The sequence below is a fragment of the Triticum urartu genome, chromosome 3A (assembly GCF_056163025.1).
Source record: "Triticum urartu cultivar PI428250 chromosome 3A, HENAU_Tu73, whole genome shotgun sequence".
NCBI classification, from domain to species: domain Eukaryota; kingdom Viridiplantae; phylum Streptophyta; class Magnoliopsida; order Poales; family Poaceae; genus Triticum; species Triticum urartu.
In genome coordinates this window covers 581,595,535-581,609,009 of record NC_141875.1, presented here as the reverse complement: position 1 = coordinate 581,609,009, position 13,475 = coordinate 581,595,535, and the positions used below count along the sequence as shown (strand labels likewise).

General features: G+C 49.4%; 1 protein-coding gene across 4 annotated transcripts; it reads right to left on the bottom strand.

Annotated features, from left to right (window-relative positions):
• Positions 1–5,537: 5,537 nt before the first annotated feature.
• Positions 5,538–11,361, bottom strand: LOC125545215 (interactor of constitutive active ROPs 2, chloroplastic). Of its 4 annotated transcripts, XM_048709105.2 has the most exons (5): positions 11,199–11,361; positions 10,863–11,082; positions 9,490–9,599; positions 7,935–8,106; positions 5,538–7,085 (listed from the first exon to the last, which is right to left on the bottom strand). In XM_048709105.2, the coding sequence occupies exons 3-5, from the start codon at positions 9,507–9,509 to the stop codon at positions 5,739–5,741; spliced, it is 1,539 nt and encodes a 512-aa protein (XP_048565062.1). In that variant the 5' UTR covers positions 9,510–9,599; positions 10,863–11,082; positions 11,199–11,361; the 3' UTR covers positions 5,538–5,738. The 4 variants fall into 4 exon arrangements, with proteins under 4 accessions (XP_048565062.1, XP_048565063.1, XP_087369549.1 ...); XM_048709106.2 differs by lacking the exon at positions 10,863–11,082; XM_087513423.1 differs by lacking the exons at positions 10,863–11,082; positions 11,199–11,361 and having other exon boundaries at positions 9,490–10,105.
• Between the last annotated feature and the right edge of the window lie 2,114 nt (positions 11,362–13,475).

Here is a 13,475-nt window from a genome sequence, read left to right as displayed (position 1 = left end):
TGGTTGGATGGGACATGAATATTTCGATTAATAATATAAGAACTAAAATTTAAAATACATTAATTATTGTATGAGTATTAAATACTTATTGAATATAAGTATGATACCTCACATATTGTTATTGGAGTTGGTTGAAATATATTTCAATGAAAATTGATTGTATGGAATATGAATATTTAGATTAGTAATAGGAGAATTGAAACTTAAAATACATTCTCATGCATGGTTTGCATGTTGAGGTGAAACTTTTTCCACGCACAGTTACATGTTGTGGTGGTATGTTTTGAAGGAAATATGCCCTAGAGGCAATAATAAAGTTGTTATTTATATTTCCTTAAATCATGATAAATGTTTATTATTCATGCTAGAATTGTATTAACCGGAAACTTAGTACATGTGTGAATACATAGACAAACAGAGTGTCCCTAGTATGCCTCTACTAGACTAGCTCGTTAATCAAAGATGGTTAAGTTTTCTGACCATAGACATGTGTTGTCATTTGATGAACGGGATCACATCATTAGAGAATGATGTGATGGGCAAGACCCATCTGTTAGCTTAGCATAATGATCGTTTAGTTTTTCTGCTATTGTTTTCTTCATGACTTATACATGTTCCTCAGACTATGAGATTATGCAACTCCGGAATGCCGGAGGAACACCTTGTGTGCTATCAAACGTCATAACATAACTGGGTGATTATAAAGATGCTCTACAGATGTCTCTGATGGTGTTGGTTGAGTTGACATAGATCGAGATTAGGATTTGTCACTCCATGTATCGGAGAGGTATATCTGGGCCCTCTCGGTAATGCACATCACTATGAGCCTTGCAAGCAATGTGACTAATGAGTTATCCATGGGATGATGCATTACGGAATGAGTAAAGAGACTTGCCGGTAACGAGATTGAACTAGGTATGATGATACCGATGATCGAATCTCGGGCAAGTAACATATCGATGACAAACGGAACAACGTATGTGGTAATGCGGTTTGACCGATAAAGATCTTTGTAGAATATGTGGGAACCAATATGACCATCTAGGTTCCGCTATTGGTTATTGACCAGAGATGTGTCTCGGTCATGTCTACATAGTTCTCAAACCCGTAGGGTCCGCACGCTTAACGTTCGATGACGGTTTGAATTATGAGTTTCGTGTTTTGATGAACCGAAGTTTGTTCGGAGTCCCGGATGAGATCACGGACATGACGAGGAGTCTCGAAATGGCCGAGACATAAAGATTTATATATTGAAAGGCTACATTCGGAAACCTAAATGGTTCGGGTCGTTTCGGAGTACCGGGGGTTACCGGAACCCCTCCTCCCCCGGGAAGTTAATGGGCAATCATGGTCCTTATCAGAGAAGAGAGAGGGACGGCCAGAGGTAGCGCCCCCGCCCCCCTCCCCCCTGCCCAGTCCGAATTGGACAAGGGGAGGGGGCGGCGCCCCCCCTCCTTCGTTCTCTCCTCTTCCTCCTTCCCTCCTTCTCCTTCTCTTGGATGGAAGGGGACTCCAACTAGGATTGAGAATCCTAGTTGGACTCCCCATTGCACGTGCCCCCTCTAGGCCGGCCTTCTCCTCCTCCTCCCCCCTTTATATACGTGGGAGGGGGCACCCCAAAGGACACACAAGTTTCTCTTAGTCGTGTGCGGTGCCCTCCTCCACAGTTACACACCTCGGTCATATCGTCATAGTGCTTAGGTGAAGCCCTGCGCCGGTAAACTTTATCATCACCGTCGCCACACCGTTGTGCTGATGAAACTCTCCCTCGGCCTCAACTGGATCAAGAGTTCGAGGGACGTCACCGAGCTGAACGTGTGCTGAACGTGGAGGTGTCGTACGTTCGGTGCTTGGATCGGTTGGATCGCGAAGACGTTCGACTACATCAACCGTGTTATTAAACGCTTCCGCTTTCGGTCTAAGAGGGTACGTAGACACACTCTCCCCTCTCGTTGCTATGCATCTCCTAGATAAATCTTGCGTGATCGTAGGAATTTTTTTGAAATACTATGTTCCCCAACATGTTTGTATGTTGAGAGAAACATGTTCGAAGCCTAGCACGGAAGCAAGCCAAGTGTGCACTTCCTGCACACATTCGGTTGTGTCGTGCATCTGAAGGACACGCACCCCGGACTGAAGAAGTTGGCTGATCGGAGCCGGCTGATGATTTTTGTCGGCTACGAGCAAGGGACAAAGGGCTACAGTGCCTACGATCCGACCACTCGGCGTGTCCCCGTGATGCCGTCTTTGATGAGAACACTAGTTCGCTGGGACTGGAGCACCAAGGAGAGCGGCGTGAACACGTTCGGCAACAACGACGCGTTCACGCTCGAACATCTCGTGGGCAACCCACCTGGAGTGCCAGCCACATGAGGTCATTTCAAAGATGTCGCAACTAAGGGTGTTCGGATAGGCCAGAAGGATCCGTTTGAAAGCGCGTTTTTTACATCCGTCAAATGACCCCCAATTTGTTTCCATCAGCCTCTGTGACCAATTCATTGCATTATGCCAAATATTTTGGATATTTGAAAAAATTTATATCTTCAAAAGTTTTTCTTGATAAACCAGATTGCTGCAAGAAGTTGGAACCATTTATCCATCATCTAAAAAAACAACCAGTTGAGAGGTGTGTGTTAGACTAGGCCAGACAGATGCATCCGTGAGCATATAGTTTATTCTAATTTTAATGCATATGTTATTTGCAATTTCATCATTATCAATCAACTTGAACATTTTCTTATGTCCTAACCATTTCTTTAAATTTGTCAACAATTTTGCTATTTCAATTTCTGTATGAAAATTTTCTAAACTTCAAGACATTTTTCAAAATTGTTAATAAATTTTCAACAATTGGTGTTGAACAGAAATTTCAGACCACATACTTAAAAAAAGAATATCAGCTTCTTTAGAAACGCAAACATTTCTTAAATTTGTGAACAAAGTTCAAAAATAGAAATATTTTTTTGAAATTTCAAACGATATTTTAAGGCAAGAACATTTTTTGGTGTTCCAAAGATTTTTTTACAAATTTCAAAAGAATAATAAAGTTCAAAAAAGAGAAAATGAATTAACAAAAAATAAAAAATAAAAAAGTAACTACGCGATGACATCGCTCCCGTTGGGCCCACCCAAGCGTTCGCGGATTTGGAAAAAGTCATCTATTTTTTCGTAAAAATATCGCAGATTTAAATAAAAAGTAATTTTTTGCAGATTTTCAAAAAGTATTCACTAAGAAAAGGTGCAAAAAAAGTTTGAGAAACTGAAAAAGATTCACAAATTTAAGAAAAAGCCGATGGCACCAAGTACGGTGGAAATCCCTATTTGCCACTTGTTGCGACAAATTGTGGCTCATTCGCACACAAACGAGCGACCTAGCGAATAAGATGGGCCAGGCCAATTATGAGATAACGCATGTCCTACAGTATCGGTTTTGGAAACCTTCTAGTATGATCTTGAACCGGTTTTCACTAGTTTTTTGTTTTTTATGTTTTCAAAATTTCGTATGCGTATTGAATAAAATGCTTCAAAACTTTAAATTTATGTTCTTGTTTCAAAGACTGTTCAAAACTCAAAAAATGTGCCCATTTTTACGAAAATGTTCGTGTTTCAAAAATTGTTTGTGTTTCCAAAATATGTAAAATTCAAAAATGTTTGCTTTTTAAAAGAAAGTTCGCTCCGATACCTATCGGTTTTCAAAAGTTGTTCATGTTATTAGAAATTTCCGCTTTTTGAAAAATGTTCAAAGTTCAAAATCTATTTGTGTTTGGATAAATGTTCACTACAGTACCTCATATTCTGAAAAGTTTGTTCGTGTTTTAGAAAAAATTCATGTTTTAAAAGTCTTCAAAATTCGAAAAGAAGTTTGAGAGTTTCAAAAAAATGTTCAAGTTTAAAATTTTTTTGTTCACAACTTTTTACGAAATATCTGGGTCTAACAAATATTCACTTTTTCAGAAATCTTTTTCGCTTCTTTTAGGATCTGGCGATGTTGTTAATTTCTTTTAAAACATTGCACTATCTAAATAGTCACAAGCGCTTGTTAGAGCATCTGCAACATAGGCGCAAAAATATCAAGGGCTAAAATAGTTTTACAACCCCACTGTAGCACTGTTAGCGCGCCGCGGTCAACATTGGTTTTCCACATGTCCAAAAACGCGCGCCCAAAAAAACACGCAGTGCAAATTATAAAGCGCATGCGGTCCGGCGCACAACATTTGCAGCGTGCGATAGTGCTTTTAACCGTGTGGGTTAAATTCTTTTGCGTCCGCACTATTTTGCAGCATCTGATGGAGCGTCTCTGGCACCCAAAGAAGACGGTTTTTAGCGTGGGGATCCATTTTTTGGCGCCTATTGAAGATGCTCTTAGTTATAGTGGCTATCAGCTTGCTATTTGCAGCAGGAGGTTCTGTGTTCGAATCCTCGTCTAGCACTATTCTTTTTGCGACATATTTCAATGGACATACGCACATCATCCGCTAATGGGCCGGTCCATCACGGCATACACAGGGCGTACAAGCGTACATCATCCGCTAATGGGCCGCTCCATAACGACATACACAGGCGGCGGACAAAGTATTTTCTAAAAAAATAATCCTATCCTTTATTTTGAAGGGCTGTGGAGAGATTTCATCCGTTGATGTGTTTAGAGAGATTGTTCCCACAGTTTTCCTTCTTCCTCTTCGATGATCGGCGACAAGCTAGTGGCGGGGTCCGTCTAACATGCACGTAGTGTTGGAGCGTGGTCGTGTAGTCGTCGTCATTCTGTTGCAGCGCCCCAGAATTTTCATCCTGATGGAGCAGTGTCCGGTCGCACCTTCATGCTGTGTGCAAGCCATCAATTATGTTCAAGAAGTGTGGCGGTGATGTTGCGAATTCAAGCCGCCGGCACCAATGAGGGTGGCCGAAGGTGAAGTGGAGGTGAGGAGTTCCATTTTGTCAGCACCAGGGGCGGCGGACGGTCGGCGGCACGGGTTGCGGCCATGTGCCAGCTAATGTTTGATTCTCCAAACCAAAAATTTAGATTTGCAAGAATGCATGTTCCAACCTTTGACAATTCGGACCCGAGGGTGGTGGTTTTATCAAAGGTGGAAGAGTTTACGTAAGTACTCTCCCTTTGTCCATGAATAAGTGTAATTCTAGTTTCTGTCTTAAATCAAAATTTTAAAACTTTGATCAACTTTATAGAAAAAGTAACAACATTTATGACACTAAATAGTATCACTAGATCCGATTTGAAATTTACTTTCATAATACTACGCCAATTTGATGTCATATACTCCCTCCGTTCCGAAATATAAGTCTTTTTAGATATTTCAAATAAACTACAACATACGGATGTATGTAGACATATTTTAAAGTATAGATTCACTTATTTTGCTTCGTATGTAGTCATCTATTGAAATCTCTATAAAGACTTGTATTTTGGAACGGAGGGAGTATGTTATTATTCTTTTCTATATAGTTAATCAAAATTTTAAAACTTTTGACTTAGGACAAAGATAGAAGTACACCTGTTCACGGACAGAGGGAGTACAGTATTACGATCAAAGGATGAACTGATTCAATTCATCATATACCGCGTATGATACATCTATGAGCACGTTCAGTACAATCACACCTATGTTTTTACACCACGAGAACCGGCAAAACAATTTTACAAGCGAGGGAAAAAATGAACAGCTCGATCCCTACGATCGAGCCACGCCACTACTTGACATCAGTTGATCGGCCGATCAGCCTCATTTCTTCCACATTCCACTGATCCTCCGGAGCACGTTGCCGTTCTTCCTGGCCGCCGCCGCGTCGTCGTCGAGCTCGTCGTACAGGCCCGCGTACTTGCCGCCGTCCAGCGACTCGCCGCGGTCCAAGATCTTCCCGTTGCCGCCCTTGCCCACGGTGAGCAACGCCATGGCGGTCTCGGCGGCCTTCCGCCACTGCTCGGCCTGCACCCTCAGCCGCCTCAGCTCGGCCTCCGTCTCCCCCTTCTTCGCCGCCTCCGCCGCCGCGTCGGCGTCCGACTTCTCCGGGACCTTCTCGGACTCGTACTGCCGCAGCTCGAGCTTCAGTTGCCCGTTCTCCTGCAGCGCGCCTTGCAGCTGCGCCTTCAGCTCGTCGGCCGTGCTGTTCGTTCTCGCGTCGTCCTGCAGCTTCTTGGTCGCGTCATGGGCGCGCCGCAGCTCGGACTCCCTGTCGAACAGGCTCGCCTTGAGGAACATGACCTCGGACTTGGCGCTCGCGAGCGCGGCGGCGAGCTTGCCATGCCGCAGGTCGGACTCGACCTTGATCTGGTCCATGAGCTCGTACGCGCATTGCGTCTCGACGGTGCTCAGGATCTTCTCTTCCTGGAACCTGGCCTCCACGTCCTCCAGCGCCGACCTCAGCTCGGCGGCCTCCGAGTCCGAGCAGTTGCAGCTCTGGCCGGCTGCGGCGGCGGCCTTTGCCGACGTCGTCTCCGCCACCTCCTCCTCGAGGGCCTTGAGCTTCGCGCGCGACTCCTCGAGCTCCGTGACGACGAGGCTGAAGGAGTCCATCAGCTTGGAGCCGTCGGTGAGCAGCGAGTCGATGGTGGCCCGGCTCGCCTCCAGCTGCTGCTTGCACTCCTCGTGCAACGCTCGCGCCCGCGCCTCGGCCTCCTCGCTCGCGGAGAGCTTGGCCTTAAGCTCGTCAACGGTCGCCAGCGCCTCGGCCACCTCCTGCTTGCGGTCGGCGCGGGCGGCCGCGGCGAGCTGCACGCGGAGGCGGTGCACCTCGCCCATGGCGGCGACGAGCGCGGCCGAGTCCGCCTCGTGCTGCTTCTGCATGGCCTCCAGCTCCGACTGCCACGAGCGATCGCGCTCCTGGGAGAGCCGGCGGAGCTCGAAGATGCGGGTCTGCTCCACCGAGGAGAGCTCGGCGAGCTGCGCCCGCGAGTCGCTGGCCTGCGCGGACGCCTCCGCCGCCTGCGCCCTGGCCTCCTCGGCCTCCTGCAGGGCCCGCTTCCTGAAGTTCTCCGAGGAATGGAGCTGCTCCTTGGCCTTCTTGAGCTCGTCCTGCAGCTGCGAGAGCTGGGACTCGAGCTCCGACAGCTTCATGGGCGACCTCCTTTTCTGAAGTCATCAAATTCAGCAGAAAGATTAGTGGTGTGTGCCAAACTCCAATCAGCAAACTCGTCGTGGCTTCACTTTCAACCATGGCATGATTAGCGAGGGATTAGTGATGGAAAGTTCTGGTATTTGGAATTTTAGATGATTGTCTTGCTGTGCATTACTGCCCCTGCCAACTTTCACCACTTTCGGCTCGAAAGAAAATACTTTCACCACTTCGCATCATCACACTGCAAGAGTTCTGTTGGCAGTTGTCCTTGCAGTAAGGCACGGATTTGTGAAAATTGGCGCGAACATTAGCTCGAAAAAATGATCATTTGACCAAGTAAGAACGAAGTATTTTGTGTGTTCTAAAGGTACTTGATTAGTATGCTTAACCTTCTTGTTTTTTCTGAAGACATAACCAGTACAGAGAATAACTACCGATGTAAGTACAGTGTCCCTCTCTGTCTGAAACTTTTATCTGGAGTTGGCCTCCGTGTTGCGGTAAATCAAACCATACTCGGATGATTACTAGGACAACTACTAGTAATATTAATATCGCTTAATGGGAACACTTCATTTTAGCTACCGGATAGAGGTACCTGTCTGTTTCAGTGTACTCGGAGTAACTGACAGTCTGCTACATCAAGAGCGGGACAGACCAATAGCCAACTACAGCGAACCGAGACAGTATCAACGTCGACAGATACAGGTATTGCCAAATCCGGGCAAAATGTGAGAAAACATGGGTGGCATTCAAGAACATGTAGCGACATCTCTTAAGTGCTCGTAACGAACTCTCAACAGTCTCTCAAAAATCTCTTTCTTTCTAATAAAGATTAAAAACAAGTTGGAAGCAGAGATTCGTACCTCTCTTTCGGCGCTCATGGTGGTGCGGCGCTCCACCTTGGGGCTCCGGCCGGTGGGCGACTTGGTCGCCGCCGCGTCGACGCCGGAGTCCAGGCCGGCCAGCCTCGTCGGCCGGCCCGTCTTGCTTGCTCCGAGGGGAGACCCGCGGGCAGGGTGCTCCACGGAGCCATTCCTTCATGCCAAGAACGCACAAGTACAGTCAGTCAGAAACCTCAACCAAAAAGGGAAAAAAATCGTAAGGCAGGGGAAGCTATCCCAGGCTGAAGTGAAGTTCCTTGCCTCACGGCTGTACTGCTCGAATATAACCTCAGAAAATGCATCTTGCTCAAGTACAGCATGACTAGAGGAGGCACAGGGTTTCAGTGCCCCCCTTCATCCCAAATGCAGGGTAGAAACCAGAGAGAAGAACTCCAAAGTTCTGACCAGAAAGCAAAGCTCAAGAACCGCTCCGGATTCAACGGCTCAACACACTTCAGCTCGAGCGAAGTGAACCAGATGCAGAGAGGAGAAGCCGCGAGAAGCAATGGGGAAACAAAGAATCCGAGGCCGGCCGAAAGCGGCAAAGGCGACCGACAAGAAGTGAATGGGGAGCAACCGGGCGAGCGAGCGAGCGAGAGAGAGGGAGAGGCAGGCAGGAGCCGGGAAAGGGGAGGCGCATTAGCTTAATAACCTAATGATCCCCCGTGATATGCAAGCACGGGGGCGAGGCTTTACAGATGCGGGTTAGCGAGGGGAGACAGGTGGACCAGCGCCGCACTGCGGCTCCTTTGGCCGCTTGGCGCCGGGCTCAAGAACCGGACAGGCGTTGCCCATGGCGCCATCTGCATTTCATCAAGAAAATGGAGCCATCTGCAAGCAGTCACGGTCACATGCGTGCAGTGCGGTGCGCCCCCGATTTTGAAAATTTTGGTCGCTTCCTGGCTGCCTCCGGCAAGATAGGTGGTGGTGTGTAAGGGTGGAAGCGTAGTTTATGGCCGCCCACACGAATGGTTAACATGTCACGGGGCGAAATTAGCGTGATTGGTTATGTTTATCTAAGGTACAGTAGTATACTGTAACGAGCAGGCCTGCAGCTGTTGAGAGCCTCTGTTTAATCTCCCTGAGCACAGAGCATATCAATCAGCAGTGCTGCCTCCAGTTCCAGTCCATTGATGAAGGGAGGTTCGAACACAGGTTAACTCTGCTCAAAACTTTGCGAGGGAGCAGAACAGTAACCGGATGAAGGCGAGATAGGAGAACAGCTTTGGCGTCAAGGGGAAGGTAGTAGTAAAACCGGTGCATGCACATTGACTGAATCCGTGCTCAGATGATCTGAGTATGGAAGAGTAGAATCTATCTAACATCGCGGAGACCGATGCATGGAGATAAACAAAGCATGGTACGCGTCAAGATAAGCAACGCATGGAGGAAAGAATCAAATAAGCGGCAGCACATGACGCCTCAAAACGAACAATCAAACTGCTAAAAGTATCAAGCGGCACATGGATGGAACTCAGTGCTCAGTAGAGTAGAGGACGGAGGGGGAGGATGGCACGAACGAACGAACGGAACATACCTCGCCTTGGCTGTCTGCATGGCCGGCCGGCTATATCTCTGTTCCGAAATTTGATTGAGAGCCACCGGCACTGCTGGTATGTGTGGTTTGCCCACCTACAGGAAAGAAAGCTGCAACGAGACAAGCAGAAAAGGGCGGTCAGCTCGGCTCCCTCTCTGGACCGGAGGAAGAAGGCAGGGGGGAGAGGCCAAGAGAAGGCTAGCTAGACGCTAATCGCCACTTTGCTATGGCGATGGAGGGCGAGAAGGCCCTTTGTAGTACTAGTATCTCCTCTCCACATGCAGGAGAAAAGCAACTAAATAATGGAGGGAAGCAAGCAAGCAAGCGTTGTAGTACTACTAGCGCATCATTCCCGGCTAGGCTTGCTTGCCGATTGCTTCCCCGTCTAACCTGGCACTAACCAGTGCACCGCAACCACTTAGCCACCCAACAGCGACGGCCCCGTGGCTTTTTAAACAGCACTAATCGGGAGGCATCATCCTTAAACCGGGAGGCGCGCAGAGGCAGCCCGTTTCTTTAAGCTTTGCTTTGGCACGGGCGGCGATGATCACCGGCCGTCTACATGCATGGTCCCTTGCAAGATAGCGCACATTATACGCGCGCCACTACAACCACCAGACTTGAGCCCGGAGAGAGGTGCGGCCGAAGCAAGCGAGCGAGCAAGCAAGCAAGAATCCACCACCATCACCATGGGAGGCTTGCCCTTTTGTTTTGCTCACTATCTCTTCACCCTTACTCAAGCTCCCCACACACAAAACAAAATCAATGCAATGGTGCACATGAATGGTGGAAAAGTAGTTGGGCCAAATGGCAAGTACGTGTACATCCAGTTAATTAGTAGCTCGGGTATTAAATACGTGCGCACCTAATCTCCTTTCCATTAGCCAAAGCGCGCGAGAGAAATGAAAGGAGAAAGCAGAAATAAGCCATGCTTTTACCTCAGGATAAACTAACTGACTGAGTTATTGATGCCCACATGTATTTATGGGGTGATTGGTGACGACGAGAGACAAAAATCCCCAAAGCTTGGGGAGGGAGGGACGGCCCGAGAAGCTTTACAGCTTGTATCTGCCGGATACATAAGCAACCCTGTCGGCCGAACTAGCTTCTTTTTTTCTTGAGAAATGTCGGCCAAACGAGCTAGGCTGGTAGTAGGTGGTAGACATGGGCTTGCACATATATGTACGAGACGAGCTGGGAGCAAAATTGGAGGTCACTCCATCGTGGGATGCATGTCGTCCCTCCCCTCTCGCCTTTGGACCGATTCCAACGGGGCACAAATGCGTGATGCAACCGAGCTAGCATGGATGATGCGAGACGCTGAGGGAGGAAATGCATGGCGGAAATGTGAAAGAAGGAGCATCAAATCAAACCTCGCCGGCCTGTCCTGTCGGGGACGGGAGAGCTCGGAATGGGCTGGGCGGTGCCTTTCCTCCTCTGCTGCCTTGTTCACGCCGTGCTCTGGGACGCCACCATTGCCGAAGAGGGGGCGACGGAGGGGTAGGGGGGCATCTGCTCTGGGGAGTAGGGTGTCATCATGCCCTTTTAAACAAGAGGAATGGAATGGAGACAGGTCGTGGGGATTTCGGAAGGCTGCAGGGGAACGCAACAGCACGAGGAAGAAGAACAATCACTTTCCGCGCTCAGGGAGCTCACGCGGCAACAAATCAAATCGAATCAAATCAATGGGGATGGATGGATCTTCATACCCGTCGTACAGTGCTCGGGCTTTGTTTTTGCAATATCCCGCCCGTTGTCAACTCCTTCTGGTGCCTGTCGCCGTTGGGGCTGGGGCTGAGGTTGGGCTCAACGACGCGCGGCGGGGCTGTTGGTCTCTCTCGTCTCGGATAGCGTTCTTCCACGCTGGCAAACCGGAGCGCGCTAGACTAGGCTAGCTGCTTTACCAAAGCGTGGAGCGCCGCGTGCACGCTCGCCCCTGCAGAGGCGTCAGTATTTACAGTACAGTACGCTACGATCAAAGGTGAAAAAAGGGAAACTTGTCCGGCAAAAAAGAGTGTCGCGTGGCGGTGTACTTGCGATGTGCGATTGGCGGATGCATGCAGACGGGAACGAAGACAAATATACTACATGCCACCGGATTGCGCGCTCTGACGACCCGTGTGCGCGCGTGTTTCGAACTTTTTACTGCCGAAAGGAACGAGACAGATCTACGCGCCTGTACCGTAGCAGAGGAGTCCCCATTGGTACCGAACTGTCGCAGGCCTGGGCGACATGGGGACGAGGACTGACCGGTCCAGCTCGCGTCGGTAACACGACAAGCGTACCATCCATCTTGCTCTCGAGCCCGGCCCGGACGGACGCGCGCATGCCGCTCCGCACGGGAGCGGGGACGCCGGCTACAGTACAAGCGTTGCGCGCGCGCGCGCAGCAGCCGCCGCCGTCGTCTTTTGGCCCGGCGCCGGGCAGGTAGGCGCCACCGCCAGCGGACGGGGACGGGACTCGACCCGTCGACCGAGAGGCACGTGAACTCGATGCCTGCCCGGCCGCACAAAAGTCCCGTGCTCCCGTCGGCATGTGACCGGGCTCGGGAAATCGGAGAGCAGCGGAGGCCTTTGCTTTGGCCGGCGTGGATCCATCGGGCCCGGCCGGCCACCGCGCGCCGTCTCTCTCCGAGAGCGAAATCTACCTTGGTTTTTACGACGCGCGCGGCTCCACCGTGCTCCAGATAAGATCTGCCGCCGAATCATGGCGAGACTGCATGCGCGCCGGCTCCACCGCCGGATAACGGACGCTGATTTCTCCGTGCAGTCGCAGTAGCGATGTCAGCTTAATTGCGATGTGGTTTTAGATAAGAGATGGTGATCTACTACTCGCCCGGACACCGGACCGGTGCGCGCACAGTGCGCGCCGCCGTGCCCCTACACGGCAGGCCCTGCTACAGTGCATATGGATCAGCGGCCAGTGGTTATCGTACGTACACTTGAGCGGTCCAACTTGCTTGCCGTTGTGTCCACTGCTCTCTGCTCCTGCTCGTTGACAGGCACCTCCGGTCGGTCGGCCGGCCGTCTCGCCCGCCCGCCCTCAGCGCACGCGCATTGAATGCGCGCACCCGCCCGTGCTGCGATCGTTGGTACTAACCACCGGCAAAGCAAAGTATAATGGTCATCCAAGGCAAGGCAGACGACATGGCGTTGTGTGTTATTACGTGGTACGTCCGCGTCGGGGCCGAGGGTTTCGTCCGCTGCTGGTTCGCTGTCGCTCGGTCGCAGGCCTCTCCTCCCCTCACACAGCTTCCCCTGATCGAGCTCCGCTAGGGCACTAGGTCTTCTTTTGTTAGATAATAACAAGAAATAAACGAGACAAAGAGACACGGATTTTTACGTGGAAACCCTTGCGGGAGAAAACCACGGACGCACGAAGGCGCAATCACTATGAGGAAGAGTATTACAAGCACAAGACGATAGGCCGTCTGAGGTGCGACTACATGGGGTATATAAGAGGGCAATACATGAGAGTCCTTGGAGGACAAGTAAACGAGTTGTACTCGTACGCGTCGACGTCAACGCAAAGGCCCACATCAGTTGTACTACGTCTAGTCTAACACGGTATAATTTGGATCACAATTTAACAATCTCCACCTTGATCCAAATTTCCTTCAGTAGTCGAAGAAAGTGAATAACTCCATCCAAATCAGCATAAACACCTTGTGCGTCAAAGTCCATAGGACTAGTGAGAAATATCAACTAAGCCTGAGCAAAGCTCAAACTTATTGGTCGGAACTGGCTTTGTCATCATATCAGCTGAATTATCATGAGTACTTATCTTGCATACCTTCAAATCGCCTTCAGCAACAACATCTCGAATATAATGAAATCTGACATCAATGTGCTTTGTCCTCTCATGATACATTGGATTCTTTGTAAGATATATAGCACTTTGACTGTCACTAAATACGGCAGGGCAAGATGAATCTCCACAAAGCTCAGAATACAAACCTCTCAACCAGATAGCTTCTTTGCATGCCT